The sequence below is a fragment of the Lineus longissimus genome, chromosome 1, assembly GCF_910592395.1.
Source record: "Lineus longissimus chromosome 1, tnLinLong1.2, whole genome shotgun sequence".
In the NCBI taxonomy this organism is placed as follows: Eukaryota; Metazoa; Nemertea; class Pilidiophora; order Heteronemertea; family Lineidae; genus Lineus; species Lineus longissimus.
Genome location: NC_088308.1, coordinates 684,177 through 707,411, shown reverse-complemented (window position 1 = coordinate 707,411; position 23,235 = coordinate 684,177). Strand labels below are relative to the sequence as shown.

General features: G+C 42.6%; 3 protein-coding genes across 4 annotated transcripts; 2 read left to right on the top strand and 1 right to left on the bottom strand.

The window, feature by feature from the left end:
* Positions 1–722: 722 nt before the first annotated feature.
* Positions 723–2,825, bottom strand: LOC135483438 (26S proteasome non-ATPase regulatory subunit 10-like). Of its 2 annotated transcripts, none has more exons than XM_064764395.1 (6): positions 2,715–2,825; positions 2,413–2,511; positions 2,012–2,158; positions 1,613–1,758; positions 1,385–1,466; positions 723–1,169 (listed from the first exon to the last, which is right to left on the bottom strand). In XM_064764395.1, the coding sequence occupies exons 1-6, from the start codon at positions 2,814–2,816 to the stop codon at positions 1,101–1,103; spliced, it is 645 nt and encodes a 214-aa protein (XP_064620465.1). In that variant the 5' UTR covers positions 2,817–2,825; the 3' UTR covers positions 723–1,100. The 2 variants fall into 2 exon arrangements, with proteins under 2 accessions (XP_064620465.1, XP_064620458.1); XM_064764388.1 differs by having other exon boundaries at positions 724–1,169; positions 1,613–1,779.
* Positions 2,826–2,945: 120 nt separating this feature from the next.
* On the top strand, positions 2,946–14,421 carry LOC135483422 (uncharacterized). Its single transcript, XM_064764329.1, has 2 exons — positions 2,946–3,059; positions 3,626–14,421. Exon 2 carries the CDS (start codon positions 3,675–3,677, stop codon positions 4,860–4,862), a length of 1,188 nt encoding a protein of 395 aa, XP_064620399.1. The 5' UTR covers positions 2,946–3,059; positions 3,626–3,674; the 3' UTR covers positions 4,863–14,421.
* Positions 14,422–16,179: 1,758 nt separating this feature from the next.
* On the top strand, positions 16,180–22,940 carry LOC135483381 (solute carrier family 22 member 15-like). Its single transcript, XM_064764239.1, has 8 exons — positions 16,180–16,632; positions 16,928–17,156; positions 17,386–17,581; positions 20,165–20,398; positions 20,812–20,946; positions 21,407–21,610; positions 22,117–22,189; positions 22,501–22,940. The coding sequence occupies exons 1-8, from the start codon at positions 16,216–16,218 to the stop codon at positions 22,726–22,728; spliced, it is 1,716 nt and encodes a 571-aa protein (XP_064620309.1). The 5' UTR covers positions 16,180–16,215; the 3' UTR covers positions 22,729–22,940.
* The last annotated feature ends 295 nt before the right edge of the window (positions 22,941–23,235 follow it).

Here is a 23,235-nt window from a genome sequence, read left to right as displayed (position 1 = left end):
TCATAACTTGAGTGATACAATATACTTCAGTATATAAGGCATGTTATGAGATAGAATGAGTTATACTGGTAGGATACTTCAAGTATCCTGAGTCCGTACAATGCAGTATATCAAATGATCCGGAACATTGGTAACCATGTTATAATGCTGGCAAATAAACAAACAAGCGGATGAATCAAACGATGGACACTATTGATATAAAACCTGAAAAGCTTTCACTTGAAGGGTCAAAAGGCTGTCTTGAAAGACACGGAGATCCCTTACAAGTAGTCAAGAACAAGCACATGGCCTTCATATGCAATGGGCCAAGAAACATATGACTGGGGACAGCTATTTCACAACCCGATGTCACCAGGATGTACCAAAGACACTTCTTGCACACCTCATCTGCGAGACGACCATGACAACATCAGAACCCTCTATGGGACAACATCAGAACCATCTTTGGTAAGGCTTCTATTCCACTGTGCACTAAGACAGGCTCAATATTCAACTAGGCAACTCCAGGAGTACATGTACCTGAAGTGACTCTGTACCTTGGGACGACAGATGGACATCTTTGGTAGAACATCTCCTCTGGTTTTATATGTGAGGTTACATTTAGGTTTTGGGTAATTTTGTCACCCTGGCACCATCAGTCCTATTGGGACTGGACGACTGACTAAAAGCAAAAATCCAAGGACCAAGACTTACTGATTCAACAAAAATCTGTTTCCGAATTGAACTGTTTTTATTATAAAAAAGATCAAGATAAATGAAGAACTGGTTATTCAGGTTTGAACATGATTAGAACCAGAAAAATTACACGGAAGACATTTACATGTACGTATAAAGGAGTTGACAACACCGTACTTTAAAACACCGGCAACAAGTTCAACCCCCCCCCCCACACACACAGTCTTGATATCAAACATTTCTATGAATGAAAGTCTGGCATGAACAAACCAATGCGTAGGAAATCAAGAACAACAAGCGATTATGGCTTCCAATGTCATCACTCAAGTCAAACGATAAAGTCCAGTCTCCAACACTTGTACATGTGACATGTCCAAGTTCTCAGAATCCAGAAACTCTCCAATAAACAATTTCTAGCAAACGTGTCACGTTGATATTGTTTGCAGCTGTCTCCGTAATCCTGGCGCGGCCAGCTCTAGTGGACTCTTCTCATCCTGTAAGAAATGAACGGCATTTGAGTAACAAACACAATAAAAAAATCAAGCAATCATCAGGAATTTTAGACCCTGGAATCCTTGCTGTATGAAGATCATCTGATCCAATGTAAACGAGGAACACTAAAGCATACAGCAGTTTCACATAGCATCTGCAGCAGACTATGAGAAATTGATCTTAACAGCACTTCATGTCAGATTGGTCGATGTCTTACCTTGTTGCGTACTGTCATACTGGCACCATGATCCACCAACAGCTTGGCATCCTGGGGCCTTCCTTCCTCACAGGCAAGGTGGCTGAAAGAGATGCACAGAAAGTACAAGTACAAGAAGAGAACACTAGACAACATCAATCTAAGGACACATAAATCCTCAACATTCCACTGATAAATCTTTTTACAATATGCATGTAACATTCATCCACATGTACCTGTTAAACTTACAGTGGTGTATTTCCTTCAGTATCCTGGTAGTATGTGTCAGCATTATAGGACAACAAGAGTTTGGTGATTTTGATGTTGCCTTTACTGGCTGATCGATGTAAGGGTGTATTACCCACTTGGTCGCCAATATTTGGGTTAGCACCATTCTGTAAAAGCAACTCAGTCAACTGAAAATAGCAAATATTTACCTTATTTAGGACTCGTATTATGGACTCGTATTATGCAAGCAAAACTTTCTGGTGAACAACATCAGGTGTTATTCATTTCAAATGTGAACAACAAACTGAGTAGGCCTCAAAGAGACAGCATTTTTAGAGTAAAGAACATCATTAAGTGAGAGTATTTTAGCATGTTTAAGTATGATTTATCCACATATTCATGTAAGCAGATTTTATTTACATCATATCTATCCTTGGATGAGGTGTAATGCAGTGGAGTCTGACCAGTTGAGTTGATGACGTTTACTGATGCACCATGGCCAATTAAGTCTGCAACTATTTGCTGTCCTCCTGCTGAGGCTGCAATCATCAGGGGCGTCCAATCTGACTGAAAAATAGACAAAGTTCATAGTAAACATTGATCATTACACTACATGTACAAGTCACTTTTAAGGAATTAAGCCTTGAAATTGCCACGTCTTTGGACATTGTATCAATAACTGTTGATGTACGCCTGTACTTCACCAAATGAGGGCGAATGTCTCAGGGGTTTGTGTGCAGGGCCGGAGAAAGGAACGTTAACCACCGATTTCCTCAGAATAAAGCCGATCGAGGTGGTACCATTCTATTCTATAATCTTACAGCATCTCTTGGATCCACATCTACATTCTGTTGCAACAAAAACTCTTCAACTTCATTTCTCCCGCCAGATGCAGCCCAGTGCAATGGGACTCGACCACACTGAAAAATGAGAAAAAAGTCTTTCTTTAACGAGGCTTCATTTTTGCAAATTCATGGTGCATCCGACGACGGTACATAGGAAAAGTATGTGGATGAAAGTACAGCAAGTCTCTATTATCGGACACTTGAACATATTGCCTTCATAAGTAAGAAACAACAGAAAAAACGAAAGTTAAAGAGAACAACTTCTTCCAGATAAGTACCTGGTCCACTTTTGTGAAAAGAGACCGATCATCAATGGTTTTATACTTGAGTTCTCCTAGTTTTCCTTCGTACGCGAGCTGGCAGACCTCTACATCCGACATTTTGCCAACCCCGTGTTCAGGTCCACTAAATTTGTTAACGACGTTCTGATTGGATGAGCACTGACAACAAAACCAATCAAAAAACGTCTGACAAAATTTGCTCATTTCTTAGCTCGTGCCCAGGTGACGTAGTTTCTGTCTGTTTTGTCCATCAATTTTCATGAAGTTTGTGAGAAATAAAGCCAAAAATCTCAAAAACTTTACGTCAAATTAGCATTCTATCGACGTGTGTGGAAAATATAGGTTTGTGCCAGGCCTCAACTGCTTCGATTGTAAAATCAGATCAAGAATTACCTCGAAAAAGGAATTTTCGTTTTGTCCGAAAACATGATCATCATTGTTCATCATGATCATGGATCATGTTCGTGTGTTGTGTGTATTGTGTACTGTACTGTATTTTCATGATTGTGGTGTAACCGTAAGGGGTCATACTCTTCAGTACTTAAACATGAGGGGATGGGTTGAAAAATTTAGTCCCATTTTGCATACGTTGGGGGGGGGGAGCTATCATATCATGACATTGGTTCCAGTTCATCTTCATCAGTTCCACTTCCAATTCCATAACAAATAATATCGTCTCATAGTCGTACGACATAAAATATATGACTTGCAAGCCGGTAGTGTACAGTGTACAGTGTACAGTACTCGCAGCTAACTGATTCATTTCTCTCGATCTTAATTTTGATAGGTCATAGTTCCGCCTTCAGTAATTCATGTTTGTGCAGATTATGCAAAAATAATTCGGTGATATCATATTCAATACACACATATGTCCTACTAGAATAAGAATTCCTTTTTTCTCCTTTCAGAATCGTAATGAATACATAGTCAATTGGGCGTAACCAACCTAATTTAAAGATGCCACCATTATTGAGAGCAAGCCGGCCCGCGCCAACACCTACAAGTCGCCAGCCCGGGCGCCAGGAGGATAATGGAAGACCAGGATTTGCTCATGAAAAGACTCTTGTACTTGGGGTAATTCAACTCCTGGCTGGAGTTGCCTCAATTATTCTGGCAACAGTCACTATCGCTGCAATGGCGTGGGGTTATTTTGTTGGAACTGGAGTGTGGTCAGGAATCTTCTTCATGGCTTCCGGGATTGTTGGTATCATTACATCAAAAAGGAAAGACAATTGTATGATTATTTCATTTATGGTGCTTTCAATTATATCTGCTGGCGTATCAGCTATTCTGTGCGGATTTTCTATAGCAGGTCTTTTCATCGATCACCTCGAAGTTGAAGCAGGAAAAGTTCCAAAGGAGAATGTCGTTCAAGTGATGGTGGTGCACAGCTTGGTTCTTCTCATTGGATTAATCGAAGGCATCTGTGCCATTGTTTCAGCAGTGATCTGTTGTCGTGCTGTGTGCTGTGGTGTCTATGACAGTGCATACCAACCAGGTCGCCTGGCACCGGGTGGCAATCCTGACGTGCGATATTTCCCTAATCGTTTAAGTGGTGCAGGCTTGGCCGGGGATCAGCAGCCCATTGCGCTGATCACCCCGACGTCGTCTTCTCAACAAAGTGGCCTGTTTTCATTTCACGGAGCATACATCATACAGCCGGCTGAAGTCAACAATCAGCAAGTGATGTACATGCTTCCCGCGCCAGGGTCGTACGCTCCAATACACCCCGCGCCTCCACCACCTTACTCGTCTACGGATGCTTTAGATTCTGACCGTATCTCCACAGCGCCACCTGTATCCACCATTGGGAACCTTACTCAGTCAGTTGCTAGTCATCCTACTACAACGAACACTACCTCTAGTCGTAGTGCCACTCTTCCTCATCAACCAGCCCAAGAGAGACCGCGACCAACGTCACGTCATATATCAACATCGACGAGTTCAATAAACCGCGTCGTCACCCAGGATAACACTGTCACCAGCACAACTGCATCGACTACTTGTAACATTTCAAATGAGAACAATTCAACTCATTCACACCAAAGTAGTGAAGAACTGAACAATGCTCGCAACCAAAGTCATGATGGGTCTCCCGAGGTCACCATCAGCCTAGAGCAAGAAAATGAAGAAGATAAACCGTAAAATGACAAGTATGCATGGTACGTGGTAACTAGTTCAATTTCTCAATTGTCTCAGATAAGTATGTGTACCTGGCTTACAGTATTCTTTCCGCAGCACTTGTGGGAAGCAGTTGGCTACAGAAATGTACTAAGACTAAGATAGCTGCATTTTCCCAATGACTAGCATAAACTCTATTCCAGACATTGGGAAAATACAGAGAGTCTAGCCTACACATAGTATATGTACATGTTGCCTCAAAAAAATGGATTATATGCTTCACATGTATTGGTTTGCCATTTGAATCGTTTTTATATAAAATTCATGTTTTATACTTGGTAAGACATCAACAGTTGGGCTCTTTCTGTTTTAGCATGCTCATTTTAAATTAATGAATGTGCTTCCATTATATCAATTGTACGAACGTTTTTTTCATAACTTTTAAAATGCATTTCATTTTCAATAATGTCAATAGTTGAGTTATAAATTTAGGTCACATAACATGATGACGTTGTATGTCCAGTAGCTGTCGATTGCTTACTTGAACATGTACATGTAAATTGTACATTGTATGATTCACTTTATCAGATATGTCAGGAAGATGAAGTTTAAGATAGCTTTTTGAAGACAGATTATGGTCTTTCTGGGCTCTGAGAAAAGTAAAGTGAACTCAACACGCCAGAGCATGATTTCTAGTGAGAGAAAAAGTCAGTGCATACATGTACATTGTACAAGTTGTAGTCATCCCTACATTTGGTTTAGAATGAAAAAGACTCGATCAAAGTCCATATTTTTGTACTGGGTATGAAACAATTGGATGTAGGTAAACTATTCTAATTTGCATTACTACAAGGCACACTGACATAATTCATGTAATTTACGAAATGTCAAAGTTTCAATAAAACTGTCATTGATTTTGTCAAGAGGCCTGCATGCAGGCCTTACCTTACCGTTACATGGACCAATGCTACAAACCAGTCCTCCACTGTCTAGGGGTTAGCCTATTCATAGAAAGACAATGGAATTGGAAAGACAATTTATAGTGGTAGAACAATCTTGGTCTACGTCACCATGTACAGTACATGTGATTGAAGGACTGGTTTATTGGTTTATAGACAACATGTGAACTGCAGTATGGGTACACAGAATTGAAACAACCTGCACTGGACCATCTCTTTAATAAAACAAAACAACATGTAGCACTTTGCCCTGTACATGTAGCATGCATTTTATGTAGGCCCTACTTACAATGTAGACTCACACTTGCATGACTGCTTGAACTGTTTTTAGCTCAGCTGACAAAGTCAGCGGAGCTAGTAGAATAGCTGTTCAAATGGTGTCCGTCCTGCAATCCATCCATCCATCTAGGGACCCATCTGTGGACAAAATTGGACATTTCTGACCGGGAAAGCCCAGCCACTTCGTTGACGGTGCTAAATTAGGAGTTGCCCAAGGTGAACTCAAAAAATGAAAAATCAGCGCGATCCGACCTATATTAAGAGAATGAGGTCATTTCGCGTTTAGATTTCTTTCCCTTTTTACCTCGGTCCACAGAGCAAATATTGATTTCAAATATGGCTGAATATTTTTGAATATTTTTTCATTTTTTACTTTTAATGGAATTAATATAGTTTTCACCGCCAGTTGGCGCTGCAGGCACATTGACTGAATTTTGGCGATTTCAAATTTGGCGGTGGCTCAACTTTTTTGCAAGCAGTGCTGCTGATTGGCCGATCGATAGTAGAGATGCCACCATTTAAAAATGGCGGTAGTCGCTGCTTCAATGAAGGTGAGTGAACTTTCTCATGTTCAATCGGTTGATACTCTTTTAATCAACATGACCATGTACCTGAAATTTGTGAAGGTACTGCAAAGAGTCTATATAATTCAGATTTATCAATAGTTTTTTATAATATTGCGGAAATTTTGTGCACAAATTAGCGAAAGTTGGTGCTCGTCTCATGTCATTTTAGAGCGAGAAATTTGTTTCCGTCGATCTCTACCACTGAAAAATCGCTTGCATAGCTTCGAAGTTTTGTGAAAATAAGTATCTGAACTTGGTTTCAAATAGTCTAGAGAGTTACCTTTGTGGTGATACATATAGTATGTGATAAATATTTGTGGAATTTGTGAAATTCGGCTTTCAAACGTGCCGATGATGCAAGCGATCTCACGTGAATTTTGCAAGTCCTGATTTGTCGACCGGGTGTCAAGAATCACTCGCCTTAATTCAGTTCAAAGATCGAAAATAATATCTGAACTTAGTTTCAAATAGCCTACGCAATTATCATTTCGGTGATATATAATGCATGCATGTAATAATTGATTAATCTGCCTAAAACGCGCAATTAAAACGGCGAAAGATCTTGATAAACACCGCTGGTGGCGGTCGCACTAAATAACGACCGGTAGGGTCCGAAGTCTGGCGGAGAAAAAAAGGTAGCGCCCGGAGGTTGAAACGGGATTTTTATGCACTTTTAACTGTATATTTATGTTGTTTAGATGTATTTCTAACAGTTCTGTAACTTTGATGACCAAGCTTGCACCCAAAGTTGGTAAAATTGATGCTTGTTTATGGACTGCGCGAGCTACCGGAGAATTCGCCGTCGGCCATTTTGGCTACGGTCCCCGAGTTGTTGTGGTTGGCAATTTTGCAACAAATCTCGCCATTTACGTTTGTTTTCTCCCTATCTGGTCATTGGCCGGGAAAAAAATTATTTTGAAAGTCACATTATACATCGTAGTATGAATTCCACTGCAGTTTCGTTAGGCAGCAATGCTCATGTTTTTGGTTTGCAATCCTGTACTGTCTACACTGCGCTGTGCATGGTTGTACTGTTGGCTGTAAAAAAAGACAAAAACGATAGCCTAAGAGGATAACTCAACAGGCCCTCATGATTCAATTGATGGACACCTTATTTGATAGTACCTCATCATTAAGTCCACTAGATCCTGTTCTGTCACATGTCGTAGACGATAGACAATTTCCAAAATGTAGTACACCACTCGCTCATCTTTAAGCCCAGCTCTCGGCTCACATCATATGGGCACGGTTGGCTGTTGAGTGTTATGGTTCAGTCTGTGAGACTAATTTAAAGAGGTTACACTTTAATTTTGAATTGGAAAACAGCCCACAGGACTGACTTTTCACTGAGTAATAAGTGTGCCCTTCAAAGGTTAAGTCTCTTTCTGGATTTGCTTCCATAGATGCCTTGTTCAGGATATCATCTGACCGATGCCTGGTCAAGCACAGACTGTATCCGGTGGTGTACATTTCCCCGTCTATGTCACCCTTTTTTATTCAGTCAGTGTTAATTTCTCTTATCTTTTTTTACAGATTTACTGTTGTTGGTTATTGCAAGAGGAGTCGTTGGCACATTTCAAGTCCAGGAAAGCACTTGCTGTTCCCACATTCAGAGTAAGGTGTGCTTACTCGTTTTACTGCTTTCCATTCCCGGAGAGCGTTATCAAATATCTGCCGCAAGGCTACAAATATCTGCCGCAAGGCGCTTCAAATATCTGCCGAAAGGCATCAAATATCTGTCACACCAATAAAGTTCATTTTGTTAACCAACTCTTTATCTTATCTTTTCTTCACATACAAAAAAGACCGTCCCAAAAATTTGGCTGCACATCCACTTCATCAATGTCCAGACAACAGTCGGTTCATTTGACCATTGTAAAGCACCAGGCCCCACCTCACAAAATACACTGTAATAATTATGTACCTTGTGTCCATGTGCATGTTATTAGTTCCACCTACGCTGCATGAAGACAAGGACTCCACTCTTTGACGTCACCACACAACTCCTTGACGTCATCACACACCCCACTACTGCAACAGCAATAGAAATGACTTTACGTCATATAGCAGGGTGACGTCAACTCAGTACTTCAGCATGCACTGATATAGCAAGAAGGTCTTCGCACCAGCACTTCTGCGTGCTAGACGTTATAGCTTCACGTTGCCTCATAATAACGGTACCGACACACACTTGGCCCTTGCCTTCACCTATCCATTTCAGCTGAGCGCCAGGCCCTTGGGCCTCTTGTTATGACTTTCACTTGAAAACAGAGGCAGACATTCTCTAACTGTATCAGCATTGAACGCCTCCATTATCTCATTCTCACTGCCGGTGTAAATACGTACATTGTGGTATTATAGAATTGATTCTTAACCCTTGTTTCCAAGGCAATTTATGTCCCTTGCATTCCTGTGAAGTGGATTTCAGGGGGGGGGGCAGCGGCAAGCAAGCCTTCATGTATGGTGTAAAACATTTGTTTGACATCATTGGAATTTGATGGTGTGTATTTATTGTCATAATATACTGTATTATAATGGTGTAAATAGAAAATTGTAAATTATAAAAAGGTTTTTTTACAGCGTGTTGAAAATATTTTTTACCTTCAATTTTTCTAATTTAGTTTGCATTGTCTGACGAGGTCAAAACCTATAAATAGTTTGATTCATATTCTGCCACTGGGTGATTCAACACTCAGTCAGTAGTGCTTTGACTCGAGTTCCTGTTGAAACATTGTTTACAAAATTGGTGAATGGGCTGAAAATATGTGAATTTTCAAGATACAGGACTAGGTGACATCTAAATTTTGCTGAAAAATCTCCACCTTTTGCCCATTTCACCAAATCTCTTGGATATACAACATAGATACTGGTCAATATGAATGTACTGTTAAGTGGTCCACTTAGAAATCCATTCACCAATTACAATCCGTAACTCTCATTTTCAGTGAATTTGTTCTCAGTGGCAGTGCTAAATGCCTTGTCCTGTCATGCCTGTGACCACGTCACCCTCCTTGATTTTAGCATGCCGGGGCCTCCCATATCTCATTTATTTAAAGCGATTGTGCAATACATGAATGATATCAACCATGTTAGTCAAGATCAATTTAAAATTTATGCAATGAGTGCTGAAAAGATGGTGTCATGATCGATAACTGTGTTGAGTTTATGGGTCGTTGTTTTGTGTAGCTTCACCACTACATGATGATCTTGCATCAGGCCTCAATAACTCTGGATGCTGCAATAGAAGAGGTCTTGTTTTGCACTGACAAGACTGGCTTGTGATCTTTCCAGCTTCCTAGCCACCTCCCACTCTGACATGTCTGATGGTGTCCCAAGTTCCTCTGACATGTCTGATGGTGTCCCAAGTTCCTCTGACATGCCTGATGGTGTCCCAAGTTCCTCTGACATGTCTGACGTCTGTTTGGTAAAAATTGCTCATTTGCCAAAGTGGCATGCCTAATTTCACCTGGGTGTAATGTTTTCTTGACCTAAGGTTTGAGTCCATGCTGAAATACAAGCCATGCTAGAGGAGCATCACTGAAACAAGCATTCATAAGGTGGTGTGTTTCACAGGAATACAATACATATACCCAAGTACACTTTTCATAATGAATACAGAGACAGATTTTGGTCAATATTGCTTATGTGCATTGATTGAGCAGTTTGTGTTGTGGTACAGACTAGCTTAATGAAATATGCAACCATCGTTAGCATCTCTGCTGCTGAAGTTATAGCTTTAATTTGCAAGATATCCCACACAAGCTGTTTATTCACTGGTTGTCATGGTAACAGTCACATTGTCAGGAGTTGAGATGGGCTGGTGCCACTACCTCAAGTCACTGTTACTGTATTCAGATGGTAGAACTCAGGCCACTCGTCCTCACTCTTCGGTTGGGAGAGCTGAGGTCTGTTCAAGATATCTACAGGTATGGCTCTTGATTCTCACCTGCGTAATGCACGTACACTACATGTATACATACTGTACATGCAGTTGTAAAAAATCAGAAGAAAGAGTATGTGGCCATCAGTGTCTGATAGGTGTGCCCCATGATGGATCCTATGGCTGACTCATGACAGTGTCGCACAAAAACCGTATTCGGATTCGATCAGATTCGCCCCGATTCCTAACCGGATGTGGTATCAATCAGCAACGATGGGGCCTAATCGGGTCTAATGAGGCTGCACTTTTCTTGGTTCCTGCGACAATCCGTTAGATGTCGCGAATTTCAACCCTGATGTAGGCCCTACCTCGGAGTTGACTAAGGATTTACTCAATGGTGAATCCTCTAAGAAGTTAGATGAAGTGATTTTGCTGATAACATGAAGTTAGAACCTCACTTCTGAAGCTAATGTGATTGGTCTTCCGACTGATACTTCCTCTTGTTCTTACCTTCAACTCTCGGTTCAAACAAGGAGTTCATCGCCACAACAGGCCATTGTGATTCCGTGATTAATCTTGAGGGCTGTCAGAAGTTCCTCACTTCAACACGCTGAACGATAGCAAAGATTCCTCCCGATCTGTAATCTTGACATATGTCTTGCCGAGGCTTCACCTTCTTTGCCATTTCACTATGATAAGGAAGTTCTTCCTGAGGATGCAGGAATTCTGTGTTTTGAGTTGACCCCAAATGTACAGTATGCATTTTTTGTAGGATCATCTAACCATGGCCAAATGTCCCAACCCAAAGTTGACATTCAAACACCCAGTTTGATAATTATCAGCTTATTTGGATAACAACTTCATTTCAGATCATGTATGTCATGTATGTGGAATGTGAATTTCAGTAGTACAATTAGTCATCGACCTCCTTTTCCTGCCTGTGATTCACCTGCCACTACATGTTGATCACCAGTGTTGGTGGTGTGTCAGCTGTGATATTTTGTCGAGCGGAGAACGGCTTATCAGGCCAATCCCTGATTGTCATGCTTGTCTGAATACTCTAAGCATACATGTAGCATTTTAAAGCAACTACATGTAGGAGTAATACTCCCCCTGGCTGGGATGCTGGCCTAACGCAGGTTAACTTCCCAGGCTAGCCTCGTGGTACCCTGAGAAGCAAGGACGATTAAGTGCCTTGTCCAAGGACACTAAGATGAAACAGTGCTGATTCATCCGAGTGTCGAAACTACATCACAACCTGCTGGTTAGTATAAGCCCGCCACTCTAACCACTCTGCCACTGATCGAAGTCAGGGTTGTGTGCAGGGCCGCAGAAGCAAACATTAACCCCTGGTTTCCTCAGCATGTTATTTACTGTGTTTTCAAATAATAAGCTCAGCCGGAGAGGTGTTCAATAGCTTCCTTCCTAGTGTTCCCTGCAAAAAAGTCAAGAATTCTCTGGCATTCCTGGCCATTCCTGAGCCTATATGACCCAATTTAGCTCAGGAGATCCTTGATACAGACAATAAATGCCATCTGGAAATAACCCATTTCCCGGAGCAACAATATATGAGCGATGCGAATGCCATTGTTGTGAATTAATTCTGGTCATGACCAGTGTGGATTCCCACTTGGTATCACTCCATCTCCTCATCTGCCTTGTTTTGTAAACAATATGACAATGGATACAGTGGATTGTAGATTGTGCATCTGGAACATACAGCATGTTTGTACATGTAAATCTGATTAAGAAATGATCTCTTTGAGGATGGTGCTTGATCCTAAAATGTTAGCAAGGGTCCTGCCCATAGACAAGCCAAAATTATAAATTTCCATTCCACTGGATTGCCATGTAGCACAACAATCAACAGTATGAAATCACCCCGATGTAGAAAAATGTGTTGTGGACGTAAGGAGGAACCAGACTGGGATTTGAACCCACGACCGACTGGCCTTAGATAGAGTCGTGTACGACTCACTACCACCTCATGGAGGCCTACGATGTCTACCGTTAAACAGGATTGAACTCATCGCTGTCACATGAGCTGTTGCTGCACATCAATGTCATGAAGTGTTCAACATGTTCATTGATTTTAGTGCACTTGGTTTGAACCAGGGGTGTCAGATAAACAAATCGGGAGATGATAGAAGAAGATTTGATCTAAGGCGGCTTCACAAACTGCATGGGTATCTGTATTGGTAAGTTGTGTCCTGGGCAAGGCAAACATGTGTTATATCACTATAAGTTAAGAGTCTCATCTAATTTTGTTCCCAGGGCTTTGAAGTTCTAGTCTCGTCTGATTCCCCAAAACTTTACTTTTACTGAATTGCTGTTGAAAAGTATGAACAAGTTTTCAAGTATTTTCAGCCAATCAAAGGCCATCAGACATGTCTGGTACTTCAAGTAATTTGACTGCATGTAAACATTTTTGTATTACAAGCTTTTTGTCATGTTTCTCATGGTTCATGTAATCAGGATTAATTCTTGGTGTAATGTCATGTACAATGTATTTAGATCTGTATATTGTGAATGTACATAAATCTGATGTGATTTAGAATGAGTACATGCTGAGGAAATCTGAGTTTAATGGTTGCTTCTCTGACCAGAGAAGGGAACCCCTGATTTCGTCAGGGTGGAATTGGTCAGGACAAATCTTTATTAATTCTCGATGTTATGTACATGTACAAAGGTCACTCACATCACATCACTTTTTAAATAATGAGTATAAAAATGAGGAATTAGATCTGAAAAGTGCATAGTTTAGACCTAAATGTGACTTTAAACTCGCACTGCTGACTTACTAGTTGGCTATCTTTGGCTTTATTGCACCAAAATTGCAAAGTGTTTTTGAAATTCATTTGTCATGCTGTTTTCATGCCAGTGGATTGATCGTCAATGTTTTGTTCCAAGAGTTTTCAGCCATAACTCTGAGCAAATTGTGTTTGATCTGAATGATGTGGTACAATATGCACTCCTACCTGCTACTCCACTAGGGAAAGCGAGTCCAATCAGTCATGGTGCAAGTAAGGACTTGTGGCTGTCTTGGTGATTGTTCTAAGTGTCACATGCTGGGGGATGTGGCAAACCTTTCCCTCAGCATGAATTGTAAATAAATTGCTTTTGGTGTTACATGCTATACCCCCATGGATGAAATCAAGCTTGGGTTGTGTCAGACACATAAATCTTATCTTGTTATGCTGTCTTATGATGTCTTATCTCTTAGGCCTATACAGAATCTCTTGATTTGAATGTGACATAAAAATTACCAGGGAAACGTCTGCTTGCAGAAATCAGTTGTCCGGAGAAGTCTTGTGGTTCTATGGTGGCTGGTATTTTGGGTGGAAACCATGCGTACGTCCTCTCAACGGTCAAAAGACCTCGGTCGACTTCATGTTAGTTTAGACAATTGTTATGGCCGAGTGGTTGTGGAGAGAGAAGAACAGAACAGTTTGATGAAGCAGTTGCAAAATGCCAGTAGAAAATGTCTGCATTGCTCACACCAATATGGTTTTAGCAGGTTTTCAACAAAAAAAGTACTAATTTAGCGACTAGCGTTTGACAAAGTTATAAAATTCACGCCAAAAAATTAAGATGAAATAGGATGTAGTTTTGTGCACAATCTCATTTATGGTGTCTTCCAATTAAGATCAATGGATAAACAATTTCAATTATATGTCAAACAAAAATGCTTGTAGAAGTTTATACAAGTTGTTTTTAGTGTGTGTATTCAAATGTGATGTTATTTATATATGCAATTAATGTACAAATAATAAGTGTATAGGACTACTTGTATTAAAATGAATGGTGCTCTGTTAAAAGATCACAAGTATTGTACTATTGCACGATGTTTATGATATCAGTATGCCATGATAAAGTAAATAAAAACTGATGTCAAGAAATTATCGTCTTTCTTAAATTTTGTATTGTTCATTTCAGTCCAGGAGAGAGACAGTCGTCCTTGAGGGCTAAATAAGGCTGCGTTTCTTGACTCATGACAGAGTTTCTATTGGCTCCATAAGTATGTTCCTCGGTACAACCAATTGGAACAGCCAACAGAGACAGTCACAAGCAAAAACAAAACTGAAAAAAAACCCCAAAAAACTCCGCAAGTGAACAGTGAACAGTATGGTTGTGACATTGTCCCGATTCTTAGCGTTGAGTTGGTTAATGATAACCTACCTGAACTGATGACACTGTCCCATGGTCCTGATGATCCTCTTCATTGTCTTCTGACATATGATGGAATGAGTCTGCTCAGAACAGGATGATGTTGTCTCCGTGACTACCCCCTGCTCATCTCTACATTGCTTCACCTGATCAGACGGATTATGACTGGGATGACCTGCAGAGGCCGTAAGACTTGTCTAACTGCATGAGAACGAATGGCCAGTTATTGTCCCCTGAAACTATTGAGCAGGTGAATTGCAAAGATTTTGTCCCTTAAAAATGTGTCATATCAGGTTGTGACAGTGTCCTCTGCCTCAAAGACAGGAGTGGGCGCCATGGCAAGCAGCACATCAGCTGCTGAGGGGCTCGAGATGTGTGCAATCACAGACCATCCAGATTATTGTCATGATCACCTCACCACTGTATACGCATAGTTCATATCTGGCCATGGTACACATGGAGAAACATCTCCTCGCCCCAACTGCGGATCCGAACTGGTTGTGACATTGGTCGCTGGTATCAACTGCGGATTGTTCTCTGATGTTCCAAAACAATGAAGGAAAGGGCTGAGAACCAATTTAGAGACATCGCGCTGGTCATATCGAAGTGTTGTGACTGTGACGTCTCCTCGTCCCACCTGAACATTCAAACCTTGCCCGCGAATCGAGTCCGACATTCCGTTATTCGGGTAGACGACATACGTTTGATCTGAGGCGAAGTACGATTCGTCTGACGGTGTCTCCATCTATTCCTAGGAAACTAGACCACGTTGAAAACTTTTTCCTCCAATTGGAAATCAGATTTACAAATGATTGTTCCGAATTCATTGTTCAATGACAGATTAAGGGTCCATGCCTAAAAGGACCACATACCTTAATAGACTACGATCTAGGTAAACATTAGGAAGTCACCCTCGATAAACACGAGAGTTGCATCTCAGAATTATACTGCTTTATCAAAGGTGCAGCCGAACCCATGAGGGCCGACAAAAGGCCGAATCTAGGTTGGCCGACCATCTGTTTACATGTACCCTGTACACTTCTTGAGCAGACGAACGAGGGCTGATTAAATGTTTTTTCCCAAGAAGACACTTTAAAGTAAGTATCGAACCAGCTGATAGCTCAACAAGAATGAGATGTCCGATCTCGTTGCTACGTCAGAGCATTCGCGACGAATCATGTTATCAAACCTCCTCCACATAAGGTCTTGGCCCATCTTGACCCGCAATGGTTTTTTTAATCGCTAAATCCCTCACTGTGGAGATCGATAGTGGTGACTCAAATGCATGAAAGTTAGGATGACCTAGGCCATGACAAGGATAGATTACTCTATGCCCGGTCAACATCATAGTAAATTGATCTGATATTTCTTATCAGGTGTTGATTTTCAAAATGAATCCACGATTCCGTGCCCTATGTGTCTTGTCCATGTGTCTTCACCCCAAAACGCACAGATAAGAACATACTATACGAGTAGGCCTATAGCCCGGACACTGTGACATAGGTGCATGCGGAATCAACTATAAAATGGAGGTCGAATCGAGAGAAACCGGATCATATCTTTCATCAAATCCAGAGACGGATCCAAGTACATCTGATAACAACACCCTCTGTGACATTTATGATGAAAATGGAATTGACTCTGAAAAAGACGCTGAAAAAGGAACATTTGAAGAACTAATCCTGAAGAAGGTGGGCGAATTCGGAGTTTACCAAATCCGCCTTTTTGCTGTTTTGACTCTGATGGACATTCCGAGCTATGCTTGTATGGGCTTGTTTATCTTCGTCACTGCTAGTCCTGGTTGGCATTGCGGAAGATTTGCGGGTTCGAATTCTACATTTAATGGCACGTGGCCTAATGGTACGGCAGGGATGTGTAGTATGGATGGGACACCTTGCGAAGAGTATATCTTCAACGATGGGTTCACTTCAATGGTCACGGATGTGAGTATTTGACAGTAACATATGTTCTTCCATCTTCCCTTTATGCATGGAGAAGGAGCTTTTCGATGTCAGAACCACGTGGAAGATGAGTAAGTGGAGGGAGGGGTGAAAGCATGTGCGTTATGGATAAGGGGGGGGGGGGCTTTTCTGGTGATCCCAGAACCATGTGGCAGTGGGATGAGTAGGAAGGGTACAAGTATGGAGAAGGGGAGTTTTCAGAGGCCAGAACTACGTGACAGTAAACTTCTTAACCTATACCACACTTTACACAAGTTTAAATCGGTTATATTTCCAGTGGAATCTTTTATGCGACTATGCCTACATTCCAAAGATGACGGTCAGTATTCAAATGGCCGGGGTCCTGATTGGTGCCATCCTTGGCGGGCAGGCCGCGGACACCATCGGGAGGAAGAAGACACTATTGATATCAGCCAGCGTCATGTTCACACTGCAGTGTTTACTCGCATTGTCTAACTCATGGCAGCTCTACACGGCGATCTCATTTATCAAAGGGATGTTCTTTGGTAGGTGTGCTGGAGAGATTGCCTTTTCCGCACACGTGACATGTGTCATTACTTCAATATTCTTCAGACAATTTGCAATTGGCAACATTTACAATCGTTAATCGTTGATGTTAAGAGTTTGTTCATCAGAAACTTTCTTATACAGTACCAGATAAAATACATGGCACTGAGGCAATGCATATACTCGAAGTATCATTATCAATGTATCCATGAATGGTTTGCCTTCCAGCCGGATCGGTCGGTGTTTGCTACACCCTCCCGATGGAGTTCATAGGAACAAGGTACCGTACGCTGGTCGGCTCGCTCGGGGCCTGGGCTTTCGGTGGTATGTTGATGGCCCTGATTGCGTGGCAGGTGGTAACGTGGAGGTACATTGCTTTGGCTTCCGGACTCTTGGGGGCTCCCTTGATACTTGGAATTATTTTGTAAGTATTGAGGACAGTTTCTATCTCACTGATTTAAAGGAAGCTAGGAGGCACATACGTGAATGACTGGAACCATCTTACAGTCTTACACTGAGGGCCAATACGGGTCTGGACAGGCAACCAAGGCCGCTCATTAACACCTCTCTTCTTTACCAAAGGTTCGTCCCGGAGAGCATCCGCAGGCTCATCCAGAAAGGTCGCTCATTAACACCCCTCCTCTTTACCAAAGGTTCGTCCCGGAGAGCATCCGCTGGCTCAGCCAGAAAGGTCGCTCATTAACACCTCTCCTCTTTACCAAAGGTTCGTCCCGGAGAGCATCCGCTGGCTCAGCCAGAAAGGTCGCTCATTAACACATCTCCTCTTTACCAAAGGTTCGTCCCGGAGAGCATTCGCTGACTCATCCAGAAAGGTCGCTCATTAACACCTCTCCTCTTTACCAAAGGTTCGTCCCGGAGAGCATCCGCTGGCTCATCCAGAAAGGTCGCTCATTAACACCTCTCCTCTTTACCAAAGGTTCGTCCCGGAGAGCATTCGCTGACTCATCCAGAAAGGTCGCTCATTAACACCCCTCCTCTTTACCAAAGGTTCGTCCCGGAGAGCATCCGCTGGCTCATCCAGAAAGGTCGCTCATTAACACATCTCCTCTTTACCAAAGGTTCGTCCCGGAGAGCATCCGCAGGCTCATCCAGAAAGGCCGCTCATTAACACCTCTCCTATTTACCAGGGTAGTTGTAAAACAAGAAACACAGAAACGAAACAGAAACACAGAAACACAGAAACGAAACGCAGAAACCAGTCTTGTGGCGAATTCTGGTCTGCAGACTCCATCTTGTTGCCATGGTTGTGGCCGCGAACGCGGGTGGAACTAAAACTGGTATTCAGTCGGAATGGAAGGAGGAATGCTCATTTCCCAATACCCCTTTTAGCCTCATCAACGTGTGCGCAGATTTTGATCGTGCCCCTGACCATGCCGATCCACCATCTGTAGGGCATGAGGACTTTATGATCGATATGAGCCGCCAGTAAGTCGGCATGACCAATGACCAGAACACGACCATAGGCCTGCTAGGAATGTACAATAGAACATGACTCTCTATTCGAAGGACTATTTTCTATTTACACTGACCTCCCCAATACACTACATGTATGTACTACACGGCGTAAATAGAAAATAGTCCTTCGAATAGCGAGTCCTGTTCTTTTGTACATTCCATGGCCTGTGCACGACACTAGGCTGAACTTCCCTACTGCAACCTCATTAACATAAACATATATTTAAAGGGACTATTTAAAGCTGGGCAGGCAAGATTGAGTTACTCCAAGTCCAAGTCTAGTGCCCGCCCGCCCCCCCCCCCACTTTACTCTATTCTAGTCGCCAAAATTGGTCTCTCACGTCTCACATAACGTCGAAATGATTCACCCATGTACTGGTACCGTACCTTGCATTTAGTGCTGCATCAGACGGGATTTGTAGGATGATCCTGGTACTTCATGTAAATTGAACACTACAAGGCAAGATGTTGCACTGCACCTTCATTTAAAATAACATGCTGTAGGAATCCAATCGAACCTACCAAAGTACTACACCACCACCTCAAAAGACTTCACCCATATCGTGCCGCCCCCCCCCCCCCCCCCCCCCCCCCCAAGTTGCTCCATGTATCCCCTCAACAACTCTATTGCATTCCGGCTGGCCGCAACCCACCAACCTAAGATTTTACTTTTAAACGACAATAACAACGGATTGGGCAAGGAAAGTATCGGCGTGCCGCTTGATTCCAACTTTTATGAAAACCCGTTTGATTTTTGTTTCTGCGTTTCGTTTCTGCGTTTCTGTGTTTTTGTTTCGTTTCTGTGTTTCTTGTTTTACAACTACCCTATTTACCAAAGGTTCGTCCCGGAGAGCGTCCGCTGGCTCATCCAGAAAGGCCGCTCATTAACACCCCTCCTCTTTACTAAAGGTTCTTCCCGGAGAGCATTCACTGGCTCATCCAGAAAGGTCGCTCATTAACACCCCTCCTCTTTACCAAAGGTTCTTCCCGGAGAGCATCCACAGGCCGCTCATTAACACCCCTCCTCTTTACCAAAGGTTCGTCCCGGAGAGCATCCACCGACTCATCCAGAAAGGTCGCTCATTAACACCCCTCCTCTTTACCAAAGGTTCGTCCCGGAGAGCATCCGCTGGCTCAGCCAGAAAGGTCGCTCATTAACACCCCTCCTCTTTACCAAAGGTTCTTCCCGGAGAGCATCGGCTGGCTCAGCCAGAAAGGTCGCTCATTAACACCCCTCCTCTTTACCAAAGGTTCGTCCCGGAGAGCATTCACTGCCTCCTCCAGAAAGGCCGCTCATTAACACTTCTCCTCTTTACCAAAGGTTCGTCCCGGAGAGCATCCGCTGGCTCATCCAGAAAGGTCGCTCATTAACACCCCTCCTCTTTACCAAAGGTTCTTCCCGGAGAGCATTCACTGGCTCATCCAGAAAGGCCGCTCATTAACACATTTCCTCTCTAACAAAGGGTCCCGGAGAGCATCCGCTGGCTCAGCCAGAAAGGTCGCTCATTAACACCTCTCCTCTTTACCAAAGGTTCGTCCCGGAGAGCGTCCGCTGGCTCATCCAGAAAGGTCGTTTCGATGAAGCAGAGAAGATCATACGGGAGATGGCCCGCGTGAACAAGCGGGAGGTCCCTGACATGTCCGTGCTGAAGCAGATAGCCAAAGAAGCTCTGAAGAGGCAGAAAGAAGAGGGTCAGTACAGTTACCACGACCTGTTCAGGACGGCGGATATGGCGAAAAGGGCGTCAGTCATCATGTTGACTTGGTAAGGGCTTCAGCTGTCATCTTGGTGAGCGACGTGGTTGTCAACATAGTGTGTGGCCTTTGGAACGTATAGATTGCCACTCAGTTTCTATGTCAAAGTAATATGGAAGCCTATATAGCATCGATTTCAGATAAAGTTTCTGACATCAGTTAACATACCTTAGGCACAGTGCTGTACTTCGATATATAATTTGCAAACGAGGCCTCGAAATAGATCGACCGTAACAAAATTTAAGCGGCGGTAGTGGCGGCCATACTGGAAAGCTAAACGAGAGTTTGAACGTTGTGTGATGTGGCGGTTGATACGTACATGTACCATGGAAATGTGCAATAATATAATTGCACAAATCAAACATTTCACCAAGGACCTTTCAGATTTTACGTATTGTAATATTTATCCTTTCCTTCCTCCAGGTTCACCTGCAGTTTGTTTGCCTACGGGATCAGCAATATGTACGACACATTCTCTGGGACTATCCACGCCAATTTATGCATCAGCTCCACCGTGACCATGTTTTTCACTTTGTCCATCATCCCCTGTGCTGATAGGTAAGGGATTTCAATGTCACTTTGTTGCTCCTGTGTGGTATATTTTGTAGAATATCAGCTATAATTAACATCTAGCACGGAGTGGATAAGAGTATACAACACAGGGCAAATCTGCTGATATCCATCAGATATCTGAATAAGTCAAACAGACATTGCGCCAAACGCTGTCAGTTTGATCCCCATGAAAGTACCAACTTGGGTGACGGCCCCTGCTTACCACCGCTTCTAACATCAGACTAATGACAACCTCTAATAAGGATTTTCGCCAGTGTTCATGCCGAGCAGTCTGGGTCGTGCCTTGTGACTTTCAGGGATGAAACGTACTGCTTCATCACTGTTTACTGCAGGTTATTAACGATTTCTCAATTATCCTGTTTGAAGAAGTCATGGGCCTGCTGGAAGCCATTTTAAAGTCATCAACCAATTAATGCCACACCCGTATCACTTTTATGTCCTTTAGATTTGGTCGCCGTAAAACCTTCTTCGTCTACATCATGGTCCCCATCGTTTGTCTGACCGGCATCATTACCATCGGGGCCCTTGGGCTGAAATGGCAAGTCCCAGATCTTGTCACTTCTATGGCCCTGATCGGGATGGGGGGCATCATCGCAGTGTGGTGTATCGCCGGCATCTGTGTGAGCGAACTATTCCCTACACTACTGAGGTAAGTCGATTTCTGATCCACTGACTTTAATCACGAGAAAATACAATGCTATATGAAGGCCTAAGAATCGTTATTTTTATAGTTAATCATTCTCGTGATCATGCCGCTCCATCGTTACGGAACATGCTTCCTTTAGTCATGCCACCTATAGGAGACAACTTGTGAACTTCAATTTTCAGTGTGTTTGTGCCCTTTTCTAAGTCGGCGTCTCCCCAAAGGTCCCCCTCCGAGCCAATGTAATATTGTTGCTGAATAAAAAAAAGAAAAAAAACAACTTTAATTTTCTTTCTTCTGTTTAGAGCAGTTGAAATGATTTCCTGGTTACTTTACGTTAATGTATAGGGGGCAACTGTATTTGCGGGAACTTCAGATTTATGTTAAAGAAGCACCTTACTTATCGCGATAAGAGCATTTTTAATCCGCCCCAAAATTTTGTCACGAAGCCACTTTATCGGTTTCACCAGTTCAAGTTGAATTCCTTCTCAACAATCAAATCGTTGTTTCAGAAACATAGCGATGGGTGCATGTGGAATGGCGGCAAGAGCGGGAGGTATTCTCGCGCCACAAATTGCATTGTTGGTAGGTCGACTCAATATGTTATAATCAGGTTGACTCTCAGAAGAACCTGTTACGAACTTGGAGCGAGTCGAAAGTTGCATTACCAATTTCCCCAGCCAATCTTAGGGTGTAATATTTGGAGAAAAAGCTACATTGATTGAAAAAGACTGCTCTACCTCATGATTAGGCAAGGTTCTGATGACAGAGTAGAAAAGCACTATCATATCTTATAAACCGTATTTGTCTTCTGAATAGTTCGCATAAGTATTGCTCCTGGTCTGCAGGGCTCCGTTATGATCGTAGCTTTATCAAAATCTTTGTTGTATTTTAAGGGTCAGATCAGCCACTGGACTGTGCCGTACATCATCATCGGGCTGCTGTCTATACTCTGTGCTGTCCTCTTCCTAGTTGTCCTACCGGAGACCAACAAGGTCCCTCTCCAGGAAGAGATGCCCCCGAGACGGAGGAAGAAGCATCAACACGTCGAGGAGAATCGGATAGAATTGACTGAACCATTAAACCAGGAGGAAGAGAAGAAGACAAATGGGCACATTGGATAGAACGGCGCCTGCTGTGAAGACACGTCTGAGCACCACAAACGGTACAGCTGGAATAGTAGTGTCATGTTGCAGGACGCCAAAATTCAAAAGTACATGTAGTTATTAATCATGTTGAGTACTAGTGAATTGTCCATGTGTTAATATGTTATGCTATTCATGTTGTTGCAATCACTTATTCATGGTCCGAGAAATAAAATTCATCCCTTTCTTCATTCAATGCATTCAAATGGCACGCAAACGCCGTTATATATATACATACAGTTGGTATTGCGCGGTATTAATACAAATGGTGCTTTCAAAGAGGTGGCTTTCAAAGAGGTGGCTCAGACTGAATTTTCGACTTTAAGGTTAAACATTGATGAAAGCTGCTACACCTTCGGAGCTCGAGCCTTGTTGGTGCACACCTGCGGCAAAATAGATACGGGGTGAGTTTAAGTGACCGATACCTGATCTGGCTCTGCCCTAGTGAACTTCGGTCCCATAGTTCCCTCTTTTGTCTGATCGGCT

Excerpts from the sequence above, each read along its gene's own strand:
- LOC135483438 (XM_064764388.1), bottom strand. The coding sequence starts at position 2,816 with ATGTCGGATGTAGAGGTCTGCCAGCTCGCGTACGAAGGAAAACTAGGA. Across the intron at positions 1,467-1,612 it reads ACTGAAGGAAATACACCACT|CCACCTTGCCTGTGAGGAAG; the intron begins GTAAGTTTAACA and ends CATCTCTTTCAG. Across the intron at positions 1,170-1,384 it reads GTATGACAGTACGCAACAAG|GATGAGAAGAGTCCACTAGA; the intron begins GTAAGACATCGA and ends CATTTCTTACAG.
- LOC135483422 (XM_064764329.1), top strand. The coding sequence starts at position 3,675 with ATGCCACCATTATTGAGAGCAAGCCGGCCCGCGCCAACACCTACAAGT.
- LOC135483381 (XM_064764239.1), top strand. The coding sequence starts at position 16,216 with ATGGAGGTCGAATCGAGAGAAACCGGATCATATCTTTCATCAAATCCA. Across the intron at positions 16,633-16,927 it reads TCACTTCAATGGTCACGGAT|TGGAATCTTTTATGCGACTA; the intron begins GTGAGTATTTGA and ends TTATATTTCCAG. Across the intron at positions 22,190-22,500 it reads CGCCACAAATTGCATTGTTG|GGTCAGATCAGCCACTGGAC; the intron begins GTAGGTCGACTC and ends TTGTATTTTAAG.